This window comes from Rissa tridactyla, chromosome 2 (assembly GCF_028500815.1).
Source record: "Rissa tridactyla isolate bRisTri1 chromosome 2, bRisTri1.patW.cur.20221130, whole genome shotgun sequence".
Classification (NCBI taxonomy): Eukaryota; Metazoa; Chordata; class Aves; order Charadriiformes; family Laridae; genus Rissa; species Rissa tridactyla.
In genome coordinates this window covers 136,144,527-136,163,561 of record NC_071467.1, presented here as the reverse complement: position 1 = coordinate 136,163,561, position 19,035 = coordinate 136,144,527, and the positions used below count along the sequence as shown (strand labels likewise).

The window sequence follows — 19,035 nt, the reverse complement described above, 5'->3', positions numbered from 1 at the left end:
CTCTGGCATACTGACAGATTTTTACCTATCCTGAAATAAACCATTCAGTTCACACAAGTGAAAGGTATTCCTTTCTGAAAACATAATGAACAGCAGGTGCAAAGCAGAACTGGCACCTCAATCTGAGGAAGCTTCTATTCCACATTTCTGTTCTGGCAGGGCAAATAGTTTCTCTGTAAGAAACTGTATCTGCTATTTACTCTTTTGTAGGGTCGTGGTGTCCGTAGGGACTACTCCCATAGTGTATATCTCACTGGGCTGGTGTATTCAAGATCAAATTTGGTTTAAATCCATACTGATTAAATCCTTCACATGATTTTGAGTCTACTCTGAGCTACAGTGTGCTTTCCATATACCATCAGGGTATCTGACACCTACGGCATGCCACACGGGACTGACACTATATGATTGCAGTCTGAGCTTGAACTGCCCTGGCCTGCCAGTGTGCCAAAACCAGAGATGTGGACCCAAAATATGCAAGAATATTGCCCATCCTGCAACTTTTCTGCAAGGGACAATATAGATACAAACAATAATTGCTATAGGAACACTCCTGGCTTGAGGTGCTTGCTATTACTGTTTTATTTTCCACTCAACAGATAGCAATCTATGTGTCCAAGTGTATCTATAGTTCTTTATCAATATATTTTTGATACATTTGAGGTTTCCATATAATGATAAATAATGCATAATGTGAAAAGAAAAAAAGTGTGTTTTTTATCTTGCCTGTTCTCCATAAGTAGTCCGAAAGAGGTCAGGGACAGAATGATAAAGCCAATTCTCAGGAGAATAGTTCCCTGTGATAACATCTGTTAAAAAGTAGACAAAGAATTCATTTAGAGTAATTTTCTGAAGAGAAATTGAGTTTTAACAGAACAGTAGATTCGGCCTCCTCACTCAGTGATGTTAGTGTCTGCTTTTAAAGTAATTTGTTACTTTAAATTTTAGAACAAAAATATCTGCTCTGGGTAGCACACTTATCTGGAGTAACCACTTATACAGTGGTTTCCTGAACGCTGTATTTCCAAAATGTTGTTTAAGATATTCCCTTCTGCACTAGGTGTTTTCCTGAAGTTACTCAAGAGGAAACAAACTTTTTTCTGGATAAAAATCACAGCAGCCCTGTTCTTTTTCTTCATCTTAGGTTACCACATTTTTACAATAGTCATCTATGAATCCAAATGGATACCAAAAAAACCAATACATTGGTGGGAATATAAGAATTCACATGACATGACAATATAACCATAGTTAAGAAGAAACAAAATTACTGTTGTCCTTTCATGACAACTTGACACTTGGTTCCCAATTCAGAACAACTCTTCAACTCATACCATTAACTTCTATCAGACTTAAAACACTTTTAAACATTAGCATGTCTGTTAATACTTGGATGAAGAGCAGCATGACGATTTATGTCCTTAAAATTTACATCAAAATGATATAAACAAAACTCAGGAAAACAGAAATTATTTTCATTGAGAAGTTTGATTTTTTTTCTTTTCATTTATTAAATATTTTTTGTATTCTACACAGCTGCCTTTGAAAATCAAATATTTAATCAGTTTTCTTGTTCCCTCCCTGACTTCCTTTCAAATATTAGTTTTGAAAAGCCTTTGTTTTTTCATTTAAAAAACAACAAAAAACCCAAAACAAAAGTAGTGGATCTTGCTGAGTTATAGGAATCCTTTTTGGCTTTAATAGCAAGAAGGTTTATGAATAGCATCTTGCACTTCAAGATTGCAGGCATAGGAAAATTAAAAATCTATGAAAGTCTGCCCTGATTTCAATAAATCCCACTTGGTGACATGCCCACCTTCCTTCGGTGGTGGCCCCTACCCCTCGAAGAGATCTAAGGTAAAGTATCTGTGAGCGTGGGAGGCCACAGGAGGATATTCTCAAGTTTTACAGCTGTGTGAACTTACAGTGCCCATGTTTGCAAAACACATCAAACCACACACCCAGGCTGGGTAGGTTTCTGTTGTTTTACTGAAGAATCACAAGCACCTACTTAGATATCCTTAACAAACAGTTATTGAACAAAGAAAACACAATCCCAGCAACGAGCGAGCTAAACAGCAGCCCCACCAGTTTACAAGCCAGAACACTCTTCTCACAAATGATGCCTGTCAAGCCACTCTGTTACACAGATTTCTACCAGGAGAGATCAAACTCATTACTGCATTGCTACATTTCCAATCTGTTCCACCCCTCCTTATGATAAACTTACAAAACCTCAGACTGGTGATTACTACCATCATCTACTTAGATGTATATGTTGAGAAAGGAGGCACTTTACACATTTCTTACGCTCTTACCCTGGGCATCTGCTATTGGCCATCACAGGAGACAGAATATTGAGCTAGATATTGACTCTAGGGGGGAAGTCAGTATAGCAGTTATTCATTGAGACTTTCGCTTAAGTCAAGATAGTAAAAACTGCTCCGATGGATTTATAATCCTTTATCAAGGTTTGTATCACTTGGAATAAATTCGCAAATTCCAGAAACCAGTTTTAGAGTTTGTCAATAAAAGATTGAGGGTGCTCTTTTTGAAAACATTGTTTCTAGAATCCAAAAATCCCACAGTTATCCTAAGTTTAAAAGACTTTCTATTGTTAATATGAAGCAATTTATATTGAAGTGACAAAACTTCTGGACAGAGCTTTTTTTTATAAAAATCAGGCACAGACTCTATTTAAGTTTAATAAAATAAGTTCTTAAACTGCTCATCTAGCCACAGTAAGTTCAACTACCCTTTCAGCTTCCTGTAGAAACTGGGTCATACAAAAATTCAAGGAGTGAGCAAAGAAAAACATGATTTGGCACAGGCATAAGGGAACTCACCCATAAATTTCTTAGAAATGCTTTGATATGTTTTTCAATGATTGTTACTTGTCAAATAAAGGAGTTTGCCAGGGAACTAGGACTGGAATTCAAGACCTTCCTCCTTAGAGACTGTCCTCACTTTTAAGTTGGAGAATTACACCTTTTTTTAAACGTAGTCTTTCTGGCCAGGTGGGTCTGATTTTGCTTTGTGTTTCCAGTGCAATGCGCTAGCTTTTACAGAATGCCTTAAAAATGTTCCCACACTGGTAGGGTGCTATTCAGAGAAAAGGAATGTAAGGTTTTGTATCCCCCTTAGGCAGGAAAGAGAACCGAATATCAAATCCAAATTTCAAGCAAGTCACATAATTGCTACACTACAATATATGGCTATAATGGCACTTTATGGTAAATTAATGAACCTACACTGGTTTTGAGAGAACAAATGCAAATACTTTTTTTCCAGAAGGATCCAGCAGTACCTGCTATGAATAAATAAGTGTGTCTCCAGTTTCCAATTTAAAAGAGCTGCATGATTTCACACTTCTCTGCCCTCCCAGTGTTTTTGAGCTGACTAGAACTAGACAACCAGCCACCAAGTTCTAGGCATCTGGGTTTCCTTGTGATTGCAGTTTCAGAAAACTGAGGTGCTGATTCATTCTACCTTCCTTTAAGTATCTTCACTGAAGTGCCTAAAAACCTGTTATTAACCTAAACTTTCTCTGTAATCAGTGGAAAAAGTGCACTTTGCGAATGATTCTATTTCTTGCCATTAACTAGACAGCAAGTCTAGAGGCTAAATTTGGTCCGTACACCAAGAGTTGGATTTGAGTGGATCATGGAAACACTTCTCCAAAGCAGACACTTTGGGGTCATAATTTCAGTGTGTTTTCTCTCATAACTTCTATCAGAATTCTTTTCTTTGCTTAAAGATATATTTTAATTGTCACTTCTGAAAGAGTAGGAAAAAATAATAAATTGCTTTTAAACATATTTTCAGGAAAAAATAACCATTTGTTTTATTATGTTGTTGCTGATGGAACTTGAAATAATGATAAGGTTGGTGTCACAGACACTGTAATATTGTCATTCAGACTGCAGCTTTTTCTCCACAGACAAAGAAAGAACTGAATACAAGAATTTATAGTGTGACCCTGCAAACTTCCCTTAAACATTTTATCTAAGACGTGCAAAATTGAAGCCTGGAGTTGTCGTTTGACTCTCCACATTTATCTAGCCACAGAAGAAAAAAGCATAGATCAAGAACTTGAAAGGAAATTAATAAATTCCAGTTCAGTTTTAAACATGAATTTCAAGAAAAAAAAAATATGAATAGAAATACAATCTAATGTATGTTAGTAAATCAGAAGAAAGAACTGAAGCAACCTTATAGTTTAGGAAAATCAAACCCAAATACAAACAAGCCTTTATCTTAAAATGGTAAAAATGCTATATGAGGTTCATTGGTATAATAACTACCTGAGACAAATATGACTGTATTTTACAGGTTCTACTTTTCAGGCCAATTTCTATTTCTCCTCAGTTGCTCTCCTACTTGAACCATAACATTTTGAACACTAGCTGTTTGTGAAACGTCTCATGGGCCAATACTATCTGTGTCCCAGAATGTGAAGGGCTGGAGGAATCTAAAACACAGTCTGCAGATCACATTTAGTTGCAAACTGGCAACTACCATCAGATTCACACAAACACATGGCACTGTAATGCCCCAGTATGGTGTTGCAGCCTTCTACTTCCCAAGTCTTCAGTTCACTGGAGTGATGAAGGGTGCGGCATAAAACCTTACTGGGAACCATGAAGGTAGGAGGTGTTAGTTACCCTTCACTGTAGATACATGCACCACATTCACTCACAGCAAAAAAAAAAAGTGTTCCCTCATTTGTGCTCATAGTCATGGACAAGAAATTTGCTGTGAAAACACCATGATGCCATTTGGGAATAACAGCTTTTAGAAAATCAGCCATGCAGCATAAGTTTTACCATTATTAGTTTGCTTCCATAACTTTCCCATTACAGCTCCAGTAGTATAGTTACATACTGCCTTGATTCTTTTATTTTTCAAACTTGTATCACCCCGTGAAGTGGATGCTGCCAGCTGAGGCATCCATTTTCTAGGCATTGCTCTACCAAAATCAACAAAATAGTCAGTGGGTTATATCACTAAACTAAACATCATACATTAAATCTACACACTGCAAGTTGCAGTGTGAAAAGAATGTGCCTTTTACACCTTCGTTAGTGCTAGCATCCTTGTTCCACTTAAACATAATATGCATGGATGTATATATAAAATAAATCAGTATTTATATACTAGAGTATTTGTATAAACAGAGAAGCCTGTGGGACCACAGCAGGTTCCCCAATTACAAGTAAGCCACAACTTTGCAATGTGGTTATTGGCTGCAATCAAACAGAAAAAAATATTTCTTTTGGATTTTGATTTCATTGAAAGCTTTAAAAATATCTTGGAGCCTTAAAACAAAGGGGGAGAGTTATAGAATTTTGGGGAGAAGTTTACATGGCTTTGTAATCAACATATTGACACAGATTACTGTTTTATATTTTTTTTAGTAACGAAAAATAATTCATTTAAATGAAGGAAATAGGTCATTCCAAATGTATATTTAGATCAAAACTGAAAGATTCCAAATTGACTTTTATATTTGAAAGGACTGGGATTCTTTTATTCCTTTTGAAGAATAACATGGATACATTTTCTCATCCTGGTGCGTTCAGTGTTTCAACACAGCAGCTAGGAACGATGTCAGCACATTTCGTAGTTTAACAGATGCCCTGCTGTCCTATATCACACACTTTCAGCATTTAAATGAGGAATGCTACTACAATGCTATGAAATTTGTATTGTAAGCAAACTTCTTCCGTATGAATTTATTTTAACTTAGAATTCCTGAAAAAAATTTGTAAATTCTTAGCAATATTCCATATGCATTACTTGGTGATGTCCTACTGAATGTCCTGCTGTCCACAATTAATATATCAATTGTGTTCTCAGCTTTCAAGAGATCAATCTTATCCCTTACTACTTTTCATCTAATCAAAACCGCTCACATATTCATAGCATTATAAGCACAGTAAAAGTTACAGGATCTATCAACAATAAAAAAGACACTGCAAAATGTGTTTAAGGTACACTTCACTTTGATTTATGTGATACACGCAGTTCTGGAGCTATGAGACTTTTACTTTGAATGTACTGTGGTTTTACACTCCTAGCACTCTCTCTGGGACTGATCCAAATCCCATTTCTTCAATGAGCTTTGGATCAGATCTAGATGTGCAGAGCTCAGAAGTAATTTTTGTTCTCTGGATGTAATGCAGATCGCTATATAGAAAATAAACACTGGATGCTCTCTCCTGTGGAAAATATATATTTGTCCTTTCTTGTTTTGCTCTTCTTGCAAGTTAAATGTAGGTCATTCAGACCGAAGGTATATGGTTGCTCTTTACGTATAGAGAAATTCAACACTTCTACAGGGCGTGAGACCAAACACTGAGCAACTGTAATCACTTGAGAAATGTAATAGCTGTGTGCTGTGTCTTATGGCTATTATGAAATGGAACTTATACCTAAAAATGAGGAAAACAGTTAGCTTTCTCCATTTATGGAGCTATGCCACAGTTATGACATAATTCATAGCCAGACAGAAAGTTCCAGTTGTATCCATAGACATTTCATAACTCAGTGTAGTGGAAAACTGATATTGAAGAAAGATTTTTGCCAAGAAAAGTTATTCATACACAAGCTTCCTTCTCATGACAGCTTCCCCACTACACTGCAGAGCGATGCTGGAACTCTGCCTTTGGACCAGCACTTTCTACACCCACGCCAAAGGTTTATGTCCTGAGATGAGGTGCTTCTAGTCCCCCGTGCCCTCCTTATCCTTACTACCTTATTACCCCGCAGTTTTGTGCAGAGAATTTTCTAGTTGTTTTTCTACAATAAGTTCATAAATGGTGGATCTTCAGGATGTTTTCTCCATGACTGCAAGAAGTTAATGATCATCTGGGGCTTGGGTGCATTTTTCAACTTCCCTTATTCTTAAACAGCTGCAGTTATCAGCAAAGAAAATAATTTGGACCATCCATTTTTCTTTCCAGGACCAGAAAAAGGCAAAAAAAGAAAAGAATAAAATAGGAAAAAACCTCATGAGCAGACTCCTTATTTTTTGCTGCTAAAAGCAAAAGCAGCAAAATAAATAAAAACAAACAAACAAACAAAAAGCGAAAACAAAAAACCAAACCCCTGCAGCTTGATCCCTATGCAAATATGACTTGCTTCTGGTATGCAGGAATCTAGAAGCATATCTGGAAAATCTTGCAGTGGCTTTTCTCAATATAAGAACATTGGCAATTATGTATACTGTATATCTTGTATACATTGGAGGTATTTATTGGAGGTATTTATCCTTACCTTTGGCTTAATTTCCTGTCATCAGGAATTTCTTAGAATAGACTAAGCCTCGGATGTCTTAGTAATCTCCAAATTCCTGCAGTTGCAGTGTGACCCTTTACAGAGGTGAACAGTATGTGTAGAATAACTTAATATAAATCAGAAGAGTATGCCTGAGGTAGCTTTTCTATTATATGGGGAATGCTACATAAAATATGTACTCTTTAAACTTTTCTCAAAATTTGCATCATTCTACTGGTCTGATGTGCTACTCAGAATACATCTAACCAAAAATATTAAAAAAAAAAGGCTGTAGCAGCTTGTATATGCAGAGCTGCCAGAGCTGGTCTAAGCCTGCTGCCACGTATCCCAAGAAATTATTGCAGGCAGAGTCCCTTCTCCTGCCCTTCCTGCCCTGGGATGCAGAGGAATGTCTGAGAAGATCAAACCATCGATGTTTGGACAAGATTTCTGACAGCTTTGGCAGTTCTCCAGAATCCTTCACTGATGACCATGGTCAGATATGCAAATGAGACTTATATCTAGAAATGTGCCTCTTGGCCGGATTCAGACACGTTGGTCATGGGCAAAGGCACCAGGGTGCAGGGACAGGGGCTGCTCCCTGGGGAAGGGGCAGGGGGCTGGTGGCAGCTAGTGGTCAGGGCTGTGGCCCTGGGGGGAAGGTCCCACAGCACCCATTAAGGAGGGCACAGGACAGTAACCATCGCTGGCCACGGGACGGAGATCGCCGGGCACGTATGCCGGGATGAGGCAGGTCCATGGGCAGGCAGAGGCTGAAGAACCCAGGGGGCCCTGGCACTCTGACAGCAGGCCTGTGGCAACGTGGGTGACACAAACACAAAGAAAAGACTGCTGTTTAACCAAGGAGGTAGTAGAAAGAGTTTAAGAAGCAGGCCAAGGACCATTTTATCAAACCGATAGATGTTTGTGGTGTCTTGGTAGGCCTTTGACTGATTTGTGAGAATATTAGATGCATTAAAATTATGCTTTATAACTAGAGGATTTTAGCTTTAGTAAAGTAGAAAGAGTTGTCAAGGAAGGAGAAATGAAAAGGAGGTTGGAAGGGTGTGAAGCCGTGGAAACAGTTAATGTCTTGCTTCTTGTGGGTAGAGATGGCCTTGTAGTTCACCTTCAGAGACCGCCAGGTATCCTTGGAGGGACCCCATTGTGTTACCAGGGAGCCCCTGTCAGCCCAAACATGAGGTGGTAAATACATGCCTCTCCTTGCTGTATTTCTATCAATGCTGTTGTATGTTTGAGACTGGAAGGAGGATTTGTCCCGAGTCTGTGCTCCTCTAACTCTGAACTCATGCTGACACTGAGCTTCCCACCTGGAAGCACCGCAAGAGCTTTGCAGTCCCCCTTCTAAAGCTTGGGCATTATTGGCATCTAACAACATGACCAAGACATCTTAAAACCTACATATTTTCAAGTCTAAGATACAATTTTTTTGTTCATGAGGTCGTAAAAACTGAAGCAGACACGTCGTCTATGGAATATTATTTTTTTAAATTGAATTCCTTAACTTAAGCGTATTCACCTGTAAATAATTAATATGGCTATTAAATATTGTTTAATAAACAATATCAAGCATTATATATTTAGCCATTTATTTTTATTCTTTTTACAGAATCTAGTTATTATTATAATAGCTTACATAAGATATGAGTCAGGCTGTAGAGCCTCCACTCAATGTTTTATTATTTAAATATGTTAGCCAAAGATACCATTTCATAAAGACAGAAATTACTTACAGTCACGGTACCAAGAAGTCCAGTATACAATTCCATTATTATAGCAAAATGTACAACTGCATACCAATTAAGATAAGCTGGTACACTTGGATTGAAGGGAACTTCTTTTCCAGTGATCTGAAAAAGCAAAAAAGATATTAGCCTTCAGCAGTGACCTGCTCCAGCCTGTTATTCCTTAGCACATTTTATACTTACAAAACCAAAAAAGATTAAGGGACCTAGATAATTGCACAAAGACAATCTACTATCAAATTTATGTACTACTTAGTGTGAGACAGAGTTTAACTCTGTGTGCGTGTATGGTTCACAGCTAAAAGAAAAAGAGAAATTACCGTACTCTAAAGAATAATTTTGAAAATCTCTTTAGGAAAAGAATAATGAAAAGATAAATAAAAATATATTTTTTCCTTCAAATAAAAAGAAAAAAACACGGCTAAACCATTCATTTCCTTCAGTTTCTGTTCCCATTTCATCTCCCCTATGCTTTATGACTGCTAATTTGCTAATTTAAAATAGCATGTGTAGAGTTTTTAACATTGATCCAGTAGCATTAAGAGGTCCAAGTAAATTACACAAAACTGAAAGCCTGTGCATGTTCTATTTACCACTGGGATTTCCTCAGGAAGGCCAAGTCTAGGTTTGCCTGGTCCCCAGCCTGGCCCTTTGAATATGACAGAAAGCTTATTGCAGAATCCAGGTGTGGCCCAAAACGTGTTCCAAATATGAACCAAGGGACGTAACTGAAATAAAAGAGCAAGTAATTTTTCATTGTTAGTAAAATACAGTTTAATAAAACATTATATTTTTAGCTCTTAAGTAAATAATTTTTCAAAGTCTGTAAAGAGAATAAATTGTGAATAGATGAAGACAGTCAGAAGTTCAGAAAACCTGACTGAAATAGGCAGGAACCATATCAAGCCTTTGGTTTATAGTGAGGATTACAATGACTTCCGCCCAGAGGAAAATTTGTCTCTCCTGTAATCAATCCAGAGTATTTAACGGTATGTTATATAGCTATATTTATGGTAGTTTTACAATTAGAATTTGATTACTGGGACCTTGACGTGGCATACTCTCAATAACTAAATTATTTAGTACCTGTCTGGAATAGATAAAATTGCATAGGCTGTGGCCATCCTTCCAGCTTCCAGCCCAGCCACACCTGCAGTAGAATTTCTCCTTCTTTGAGATGCCTCCTTGGGTGAACAGTCATGAAAAGCAAATGGGGGCTTCAACACTCCTCAGTCCCTGAGGTCTTTACAGATAATTTTTATCCAGCTTAAGTGAAGCCTAGACCAATAAATTTAAGAAGCACCACACTAAGTACCTTTTCTTCTTCTTTCTTTTGTTTTTTTTTAATAAAAAAAAAATATATTCAACCTGTTCTAGAGGTTTTGTTGATACCATGAGAGCTACTATATAATGCTGTCAACACAAATCATTTTGGAGTACCTTGAATATCAAATATGCAGAGCAGATAAAAAAAGTAAAGATATTACACCATGGGGTTATTTATGAAATAACAATATTTAGAGAAGACAAACAGATGAAATACATATTTTTGTCTGTGCTTCGCTGCATATTACTCCGCATATGGCAAAATGGACATCACTCAGTCCAAAGCCTGTTATACCTCCATTGTAATGAGTTGTTAATCTTACTGTATTGTGTTTTTGTGATGGCTACAGGCTCTGCATATACTCAGTGCAAGGAGCAGAAATAATTGTTTTCTAATGGAATACTAAAGAAATTATAGATAATTTAATTGAGTGCGCAGCAATGCAAGGACGTCCTCAACTGTGCCTAAAAGAGGAGTTTCTTTTGAACACGAGTGCCTGTTGAAGATACCAGAGTCTGTAATACAAACCTGCAGCATGATGGGATCAAACGAATTTACTGGATGTGTTAAGCCATATACAACTTTTGCATCTTCTGCCTCAAATGTTCCTGATGGAAGAAGAAAAAAAACCAAACAACAATCAACAATTAAATTAAAAAGTATACGTATTTTTGCCACACTAACTAAATATGAGAGTGAACACCTTTTTTACTTACCAAATATCCTGTCCCAGATAATGAGTGTGCCGCCATAATTTTTGTCAATGCAGTAAGGATTTCTACCTATAATAAAAATGGGGTTTGAGACCAGTAATTACATATACAAGAGTACATGCAACTGAATTATGGAGGGAAATCTTCATTATTAGCATCAATTCATAATCTTAGAATAATTTTAATAGATAGCTAACCCACCAGTCCTTATACGTCTATGAAGTTTCTTTTTTCTTATTAGGTTTATTGATCTTAAAACATACAAATCAAACGTGTCATACCCAAAATTTCTGTGAAATGAAAGGATTCATCTGGAGAGTAAATGCATTTCCAAATATATTTATAAAGACAAAATAAAAAGAAAAAAACAGTCACCTCACCCGTTTATACCTAAGAAAATATATGCTAAATACATTTATGCGCAATCATCTCATTAATGTATTTCAGCTGTCTCTATCTTCTATGCCACATGTCTGATCCTGACTTCCTTGTTATTAACTTCAGTGTGAGGAAAATCTGATCCTTCTCTCTGTTTTGCAGGGAATGTATTTGTATGTAAGCTGTCCTATCAAAAGTATGAGCAAAGAAACATCGATTACATATGCCTAAATTTGTGGAGATTGTCTGGAGCGACTGTACAACACTTGGTCAGCTCCAGAGTGATTCTGCTCAACTCCGATCAGGATCAGAGGATTAGTTTGGATTTACAGCAGAGCAAATAAGAGCAGAGTGTCTCCCTCCAGGATTACCAGTACTTGTGCAAATTTTAAGGATTAGACACTTACAGCACCACAGTCTTTTTAAAAAGTCTACACAGTGCCATAAACACTGTACACATGGAGGACATAATAAATATTAATAACATCCTCTGTACATATAACAGCATTTGAGTCTGTTTCAAATTATTTAGTTCTTCCATTCCACTATTACTTTTTATTTGTTATCTCTGCACACTGAATGAGCCAAGGTCATCTATGAAATCCACTTCTATTCCTCAGATATTTTAATGACATTTTTCAGTATGCAGTGGAGTTATTAATCCAATTTACATTTGCAGTACAGTCTTGAATGCCTCTGAATATTGATGAAAAGTCAATCATCATGTACTTAGGTAAAGTGAGATTTTTCAATAATTCAGACAGCTGAAACCAAATTCCACTAAAACATTTAACAGTTCTTCTAAAAGGTAGCCATATCTTTTTGCGCATTCAGTGTTGAATTTGAATGAAAAAGCATGTTAGTGATTGATGAGTTGATGGTGCTTTAGTAGTCAGGGAAGGACACTTATATTTACAAATGTTGAACTGTTCTGCTCAAAGTCTTCACATTATTTCATGTTATCCAGGCTTAATTGCTGCTCAATAATTATTCTTAAATATAAAAATTTTAAAATTAAGTTTAAATTATAAGAAAGTTTTTTAAAATACTGTGAATTTTTGAAACGAACAAGGACTATTTTTGAAGCAACGATCAAAACGAAAATCCTTCTGTAGAACTAATTTTACAGTACAATTTTAATACTTATTATTATTATACAAATAATGACCATGAGAAAAAAACACACTGAGGAATAAGAGGTTACACTTTTGGCTTACCATGATGAACTCTGTGATGACTGGGAGTATTAAGAATCCACTCCAGTGGCCCAAGTTTGGTGACAACCTTAAGAAAAGTAATGTTTCAATCAATTCAAAAATACTGCATAAAATCAAGAACAAGGAGGGAAAAGAATGAAACAAAATGCATAAAGAGGATGTTTACCTTAAGGAGAATTGAATAAAAAGAATGTAATTTTTTTTTGCCTGAACAATTTCACTGCATTACTGTTACAAGAATTTTCATGAAAAAAGCGAAATTTAGTAAAATGAAAGTTAAAAATTAAATTTCTTTTTCATCCAGCAGCACATTTTCATCTTATTTTTATTATCAGTTCAGGATTCCATGCAGATCATTTCACTCACATTCTTTACCCGTATCCATTGGCACTGCCTGGGATGCAGCGTAGCCGTATGATCCTGGTTATGTGAGCACTTTACATCAGCAAAGGGCTGGCAATGACCCAGAAACAAGTACTCCTTCCTCCTTCAGTGCCTTTGACTGCTTGTTCGTTCTACCAATACCCTTCTTTTACCCCGGCACAAATGCAGTAACACAACAAACCTGATTAGGGAACTGATGCAAGTTAAAACTAATTTTTTTTGGTTTTTCTAAATTAGTTTAACTGGATCAGTTCCTGAATCTGATCCAACATATGGTCACAAATACACTGGCATGAGTCAGAGGCATGAAAAGAAAGTAGACCAGCATAAATTCATAGTGGAGCTATCTAAGGCAATGATTCAGCAGCACAGGCAATCCAGCCTTGATCATTTCAGTGCCAGACCAAAAATGGTCTGGTCAACATAGAAAGTATCGATTGCCATAAACTCAATGTAATGATTCAAGCTTTGTCAGAAAACGCCGATTAATTAAGTTTGTACCAGCAGGGTTTACGCTACATTAGGTACTCTCCTGTATTATGGAGGCAGAGGAAAGGCAGCATTAACTTCAAATTCTGTGCTTTGGTTAGGTCAACAGAAGAGTGTGTGGATACCCAACACAGCAACCGTTGCCTAATCCCAAACACAAAACCATCAATCACAAATAGAAGCAATCACTGGATGACCAAAAAGGATTTCTGTTCACACTATATCCTAAAATCGTATCTAGTCACTAGGTCTGATTATGACCACAATTTCTTGCAATTAAAAGGGGGGTGGGGGGTGGAGCAGCTAAATAAAAATGCATAGGCCATAAGAAACAAAACCCAGAACCTATCACTTTGTCTTTACAGAACTTAATTAGTAAATTTAATACTCATACTGCAGAAATGGGTAATAATAATAGAGATAATATTGGCAAACAGCACATTAAGTAGAGAGTCAGTCATTACTCATGAGAGCAGGCCCATTCATCTAAATAACTAAACAAACAAGGATTTTTATTCAGATTTTATTTAGACCAAAGTCCTAAAATATGCCAGTTCCATTTCTGTTTAATTCACACTTGTGCAAGTGAAAGTAGATCTGCACTCAAAAAGTAGACACAGGACATTCTTCAGATGTATTTTAATTTTTTATGAATCGGAAAAATATCACAATAAAAGGAATAAATACTTTTTGTCCATTTTTGTCTTTAAAACAGCTAAAAGACTTACATAATAGGTTAAGTAGAGCATTTCTGTAATTAAAGAAGTAAAGAAATGATCAAATTCTTCAAATGGAGAGAACTATAACTTTTGGAGCTTCTTTCTCAAAACCCTGCACACAATTAACTGGAAAAGCAGAATACAGGGACAAGTTTGTTTTGTTTTGTTTAACTCATAAACCAAGGGCAACGTAAGTAGGACCATTAGTTTTTCTCAGTTCTCCCACAAAATATGTTCAAGCCTGAAACAACCACCTAAATGTGAGAAACTATTCATTATTTATGCTAGCTTCATTTCCCGCCTTTCTTAAGCAGAAAATCCCACTGTTTTAAGCTAAATTATTTCAATCCGAGTCAAACGTCTTGGACTGAACTGCAACCCAGCACCTCGGAGTAGTGATTTATCTGACACACCTAACGTTGATACACTTGGGTTTAATGTATTTTTAGCTCACTATTTCAACAATTTTTGTGCAAGTAAACAAAATATGTGCTATGAGAGCAGTGAATCACTAAGGAATAGCAGTCTTCACTTTTAGCCTACAGATGGATTATAATAAAATGTCTTCAGAATGAATACCTTCAAGTCTTCAATATTGAGCTGATACAATTAATGGTTTAAAATAAATTTTTTTCCTTTTGAAAGTCCATTTAATACATCAGTATGTTAAAGTAGAACTTTGTGTCTTGGGCGCCCCTAAGGACCTCAGGAACTTACGTAAAATTTTAAATAAATACTTGTGACTAATCCTAGAGAAAGTATTTTCTTTGGAAAATGAAACCTCTCTCATCCTTTAAAATAGTCTTTTTTTGGGTGATGACATTACAAATCTGGTGAAATATCTTCTCTGCAGCATCATTAGTGATTGATGGCTGAGCCTGCTTCGATTCATTATTCAGCCAAGGTTACCTCTATTGCAAAGGCATACCCAGCCACACGCTGATGGAAATATCATCTGAGATAACAATTATAACCTCATGACATTCAAGCTCAGAGCTCTGTACCTGACCAAACAAAAATCCAGCATGCTGAAATTAGCAATCCATAAATCAACACTTTGGCTAAAACACATCAAAAATATTTTTTCACCAGATATTCAAAATGGTACACAGTGCTATTGCTAGAAACTTCCTTTGCTATCAGTGAGTTTACTTCTACATATTCAGCACTTTTCTAAAGCAAAAAAAACCCCGTTGCCAGTGGTAAATTTTTGGTGCCAAAAGTTTTAAAGATATTTTATAAATGTGTATTTTATAAATATGTCCATATACCATTCCAACAAACAGAAACATTTCATCTCTGGAAAGCTGAATTGTGAAGGCTCCTGCAGCACCACATGGCAAAGAACATAATTATTTTGTTGAATTGTGTTGAATTTTTCTATATTCTGCCATTGTACCAGGGCCAAAACTCCTACAGGCAGGTTTTTCACCAAAGTAAATCATTAAGGCTAGGATAGTAAGACAATTTTTGCCAGGCAAGATTCTGACCCTGTCGTGTCGGGCGGAGAGGAACTTACTGAAACCACAGAGAAAGGAATGAAGTTTGTAGGAAGTGACTCGTAACAAAATTTAACATGGTGCAACAACGGCCCATGTTCAAAAGAATGCCTACCAGGCAACGGAGGGGAGAAAGGCAGCGGCAGGTACGCCGCCTACCCAGCTACCTTTCAACTGTCAGTCCTACCCTCATTTCTGTGCCTTCACTGCAGCCAGACACTTTCCTTAGAGAACAGCAATTGCAAAAGGGGTGGTAAATTTTCATGGTAGTAGTAACCATGAAACTGGTTAAGCATAACTGGTTGCACTGCAGTTGCAACCAGTCACCAAAGCATATACACGGCTAGGTCTCAGTCATTGAAGGCAGCAAAACATTTTCAGCTTAAAATGGCTTTGTATTCAAAACAACTTTTTAGAAAAAGATCTTTCACCATTTTCACATTTCCGGAAAAAAAAATTAATTAAAAATTTTAAAAAATAACAAAATAAATGTGATAATATCAGAACATTTTGTGGCTTGTAATCAGGATTTTCGTTAAAAAAAAAAAAAGAAAAAGCTTTCTGCTATAATGATTTTAGTATGCAATAGAAAGTTTTGTTTTAAACCTTTTTATTGGAAAGTAGTTTCAAAATTAAAAAAAAAAAACGTGGAAACGTCATTATTCAATGCTGTACTTCAAACCCCATTTCATACCATTGAAAAGAAAGAGTCTGCTTGTGAATATCGAATATCGTTGTTCTTTATATCATCATCTGGCAGTGATTTTGGGAATACAGAAAAATAGCTACCAATGCCCTAAAAGTTGAAATACCCAAACTGTTGTCCAGCAATGAGCTTATCTGTATTTTGACCAATATGGCTGTGGGCTTTACACTTGTGTTTGTTTCCCTGATACAGATACTCGCTGTTGAAAATCAATTCCTGTCTCCAGTTTTTCCTCTCTCAATTAACACACCATGTGCACCTCAACTCCCACGCCAGTGACCCACAAATGAACTGCAGCGTTCCAGCAAAACTCTTTTCCTGTTTGCTTTGTGTATTTTTTACCATCCCATAGCCACAAAAATAATTTTTCACTTGCCAAAACCCTAACAAATAGTCTCGATAAACTACCTACAAATCAGATACATAGGTATCTTATGCATACCAGTTATAAAGGCTTTGTAATATCTCCACAAAACATGTATTCCTTTTTGCTTTCTTTTTTTTTTTTTAAACAAACAACATATCCCCTCCTTTGTACTCGGGTCTTGCTGAATAATAAAGCAGAATTACTGACAATACTTGAAGCAATTCCATGAGCAGTTTAATAAATAAGGCAGGCTAAAAGCTGCGTGCTGAGAAACAGTTTCCATACGTTGTTGAATAAAACGTGCTGGAAGTGAAATCTTCGTATATAATGAGAACTAAGTGGGTTTTTTCTATAATAGTAGTTCTTATATAAAGATGTTTCCTTTGTGACAGCAATTCCTAGCCTAAAGGAAAAGAACACTATGCAATATCTCTTGCGGCATGTAAGCACCTCCGTTTGCGGTCTCAGAGTTTGTCAGCACCAAGGGAAATCTTTATTGCCTGGTACCTGCACCACTTCAATGTAGTTCTTGTTTAAATAATGAGAAAAAATCGTGACATGAAATCCAAGGGAAACTTTACATCTTGTGTAACAACTCCTCCTGTCACCACTACAACATGAATCTTTACTTAACTCTGTTTCAACATGAAAGTTAGGAAGGAATGTCGACTGAGCAGAGCAGGCAATGTTGCGGTAAAACCATTCGTATGTAAAAGGGTTTTGGATTTTTTTTCTTTGAGTATAAAAAAAGCTGTTTGTAGCACAGCATTACTTTCAATATCACGGTGTTACTGATCTATAGGACAGGAGAGGGTAAATTCATCCCCGGAGCATCACAAAGGAGCACTCTGAACTTAACTTTAGGGTTTCTGTTAGACTAGTTGGTAGTAAAGCACACATTACTATTGATTTCCTCATGAAAATCAAGATAAGATTTTTATTCCTGGTATATAAATCTGTATTTCAGACAGCCTGGTGGGGAAATTTGAAAATAAGACCTTAATTACGTTCCCCAGTAGAGCTGCTGTGTTAATTCAGGACAACACACCCATGTATTTATACAGATGGCCCTGGTGATCAGATTTGCCATGTGAAATCTCTACAGGGAAGCTGGGGAAAGGCAGAACTCCTAGGATATGTGCTCGTCTGCCAGTTTCACACTTTGAAATCCTCGGCAAACCCTGATTTATATACCGCCAACTGTTTTCCTATCTGATTAGGTAGTTTTCTACTCCAGTAAGCATGTAAAATGGATGTAGCCAAATTTCCACACTGAGGAGCGAAAAAACAATATTTATAGTTTAGAAATAAAACAAGCGAGAGGAATCAGGCCTGTTGGGATCATAAAGAGTGTGATAGGGGGCAAAGTTCTGATAAATCTGGATTGTAGGAATGGGAGGTGAAAGCCTACTTTTAATGGATAGTCCGGTTTAGGACATATTTATATAATAAACACACAGACTTAAGAAATGTGTTTATAATAAATTATCTTGAAGGCAGGCTGTTGTCACTTTTCATTGTTTTATGCCTCAACCAGGAGGTAAGGTTTGAATCAAATTGGCATCTCACGTGAATAATTCAGTTAACACTTTCAATAAGTGGAGGCAACTTTTTTTTTTTTCTTTAAATTAAACCTTGTTGTGGGAAAGATGAGCACATATAGGAAGTTTCAATCAATTTTTCCACTAACCTACACTAACTGGTTGTGTTAATTGCAGCATTACAAATAGCAGAGCATGGACAAAGTCGCTCTTTCAGTCATATATCAAGCTAAGCATTTTAAACAAACTCCAGGAGAAAAATTGCTATACAATTTCAGCATTTTTCATCAGCTTGACAAATACATGCTGGCAATTGAGGGGGGAAAAAAACCCAGAAAGTAATAAATCAGTATGCCAGTCCTGAAATAAACTAAATATAGCTAAGTGTAGCTCTTCACCTTCCTCTTTAAATAGATCAAAATATAGTCAGCATCCTACACCTTGTATTTTTAACAAATAAGGGTCTTTCAAATTTTTTGTTGGCTTTGAAGCCATAACTAATTTAAATAGATTCTCAATGAGTCCAAGCTATGAGAAAACCTCAAGAGTATTACATGTAACATGTTAAGATGGAAAATTAGATTTTTTTTTTTTTTTTGACAGAGAGCAGTATCTCTAACTTAACTCCACATTAATGTGGTATCCTTTTCT

General features: G+C 36.4%; 1 protein-coding gene across 2 annotated transcripts in view; it reads right to left on the bottom strand.

Annotated features, from left to right (window-relative positions):
* AGMO (alkylglycerol monooxygenase) overlaps positions 1–19,035 on the bottom strand; it is a 198,451-nt gene that overhangs the window by 85,274 nt on the left and 94,142 nt on the right. For both annotated transcript variants that reach the window (XM_054191521.1, XM_054191523.1), the window contains exons 6-11: positions 12,680–12,746; positions 11,088–11,153; positions 10,900–10,979; positions 9,638–9,772; positions 9,033–9,149; positions 727–809 (exon numbers count right to left, since the gene is read on the bottom strand). In XM_054191521.1, coding sequence (XP_054047496.1) covers positions 727–809; positions 9,033–9,149; positions 9,638–9,772; positions 10,900–10,979; positions 11,088–11,153; positions 12,680–12,746 — 548 coding nt within the window. The remainder of the gene's footprint in view (positions 1–726; positions 810–9,032; positions 9,150–9,637; positions 9,773–10,899; positions 10,980–11,087; positions 11,154–12,679; positions 12,747–19,035) is intronic.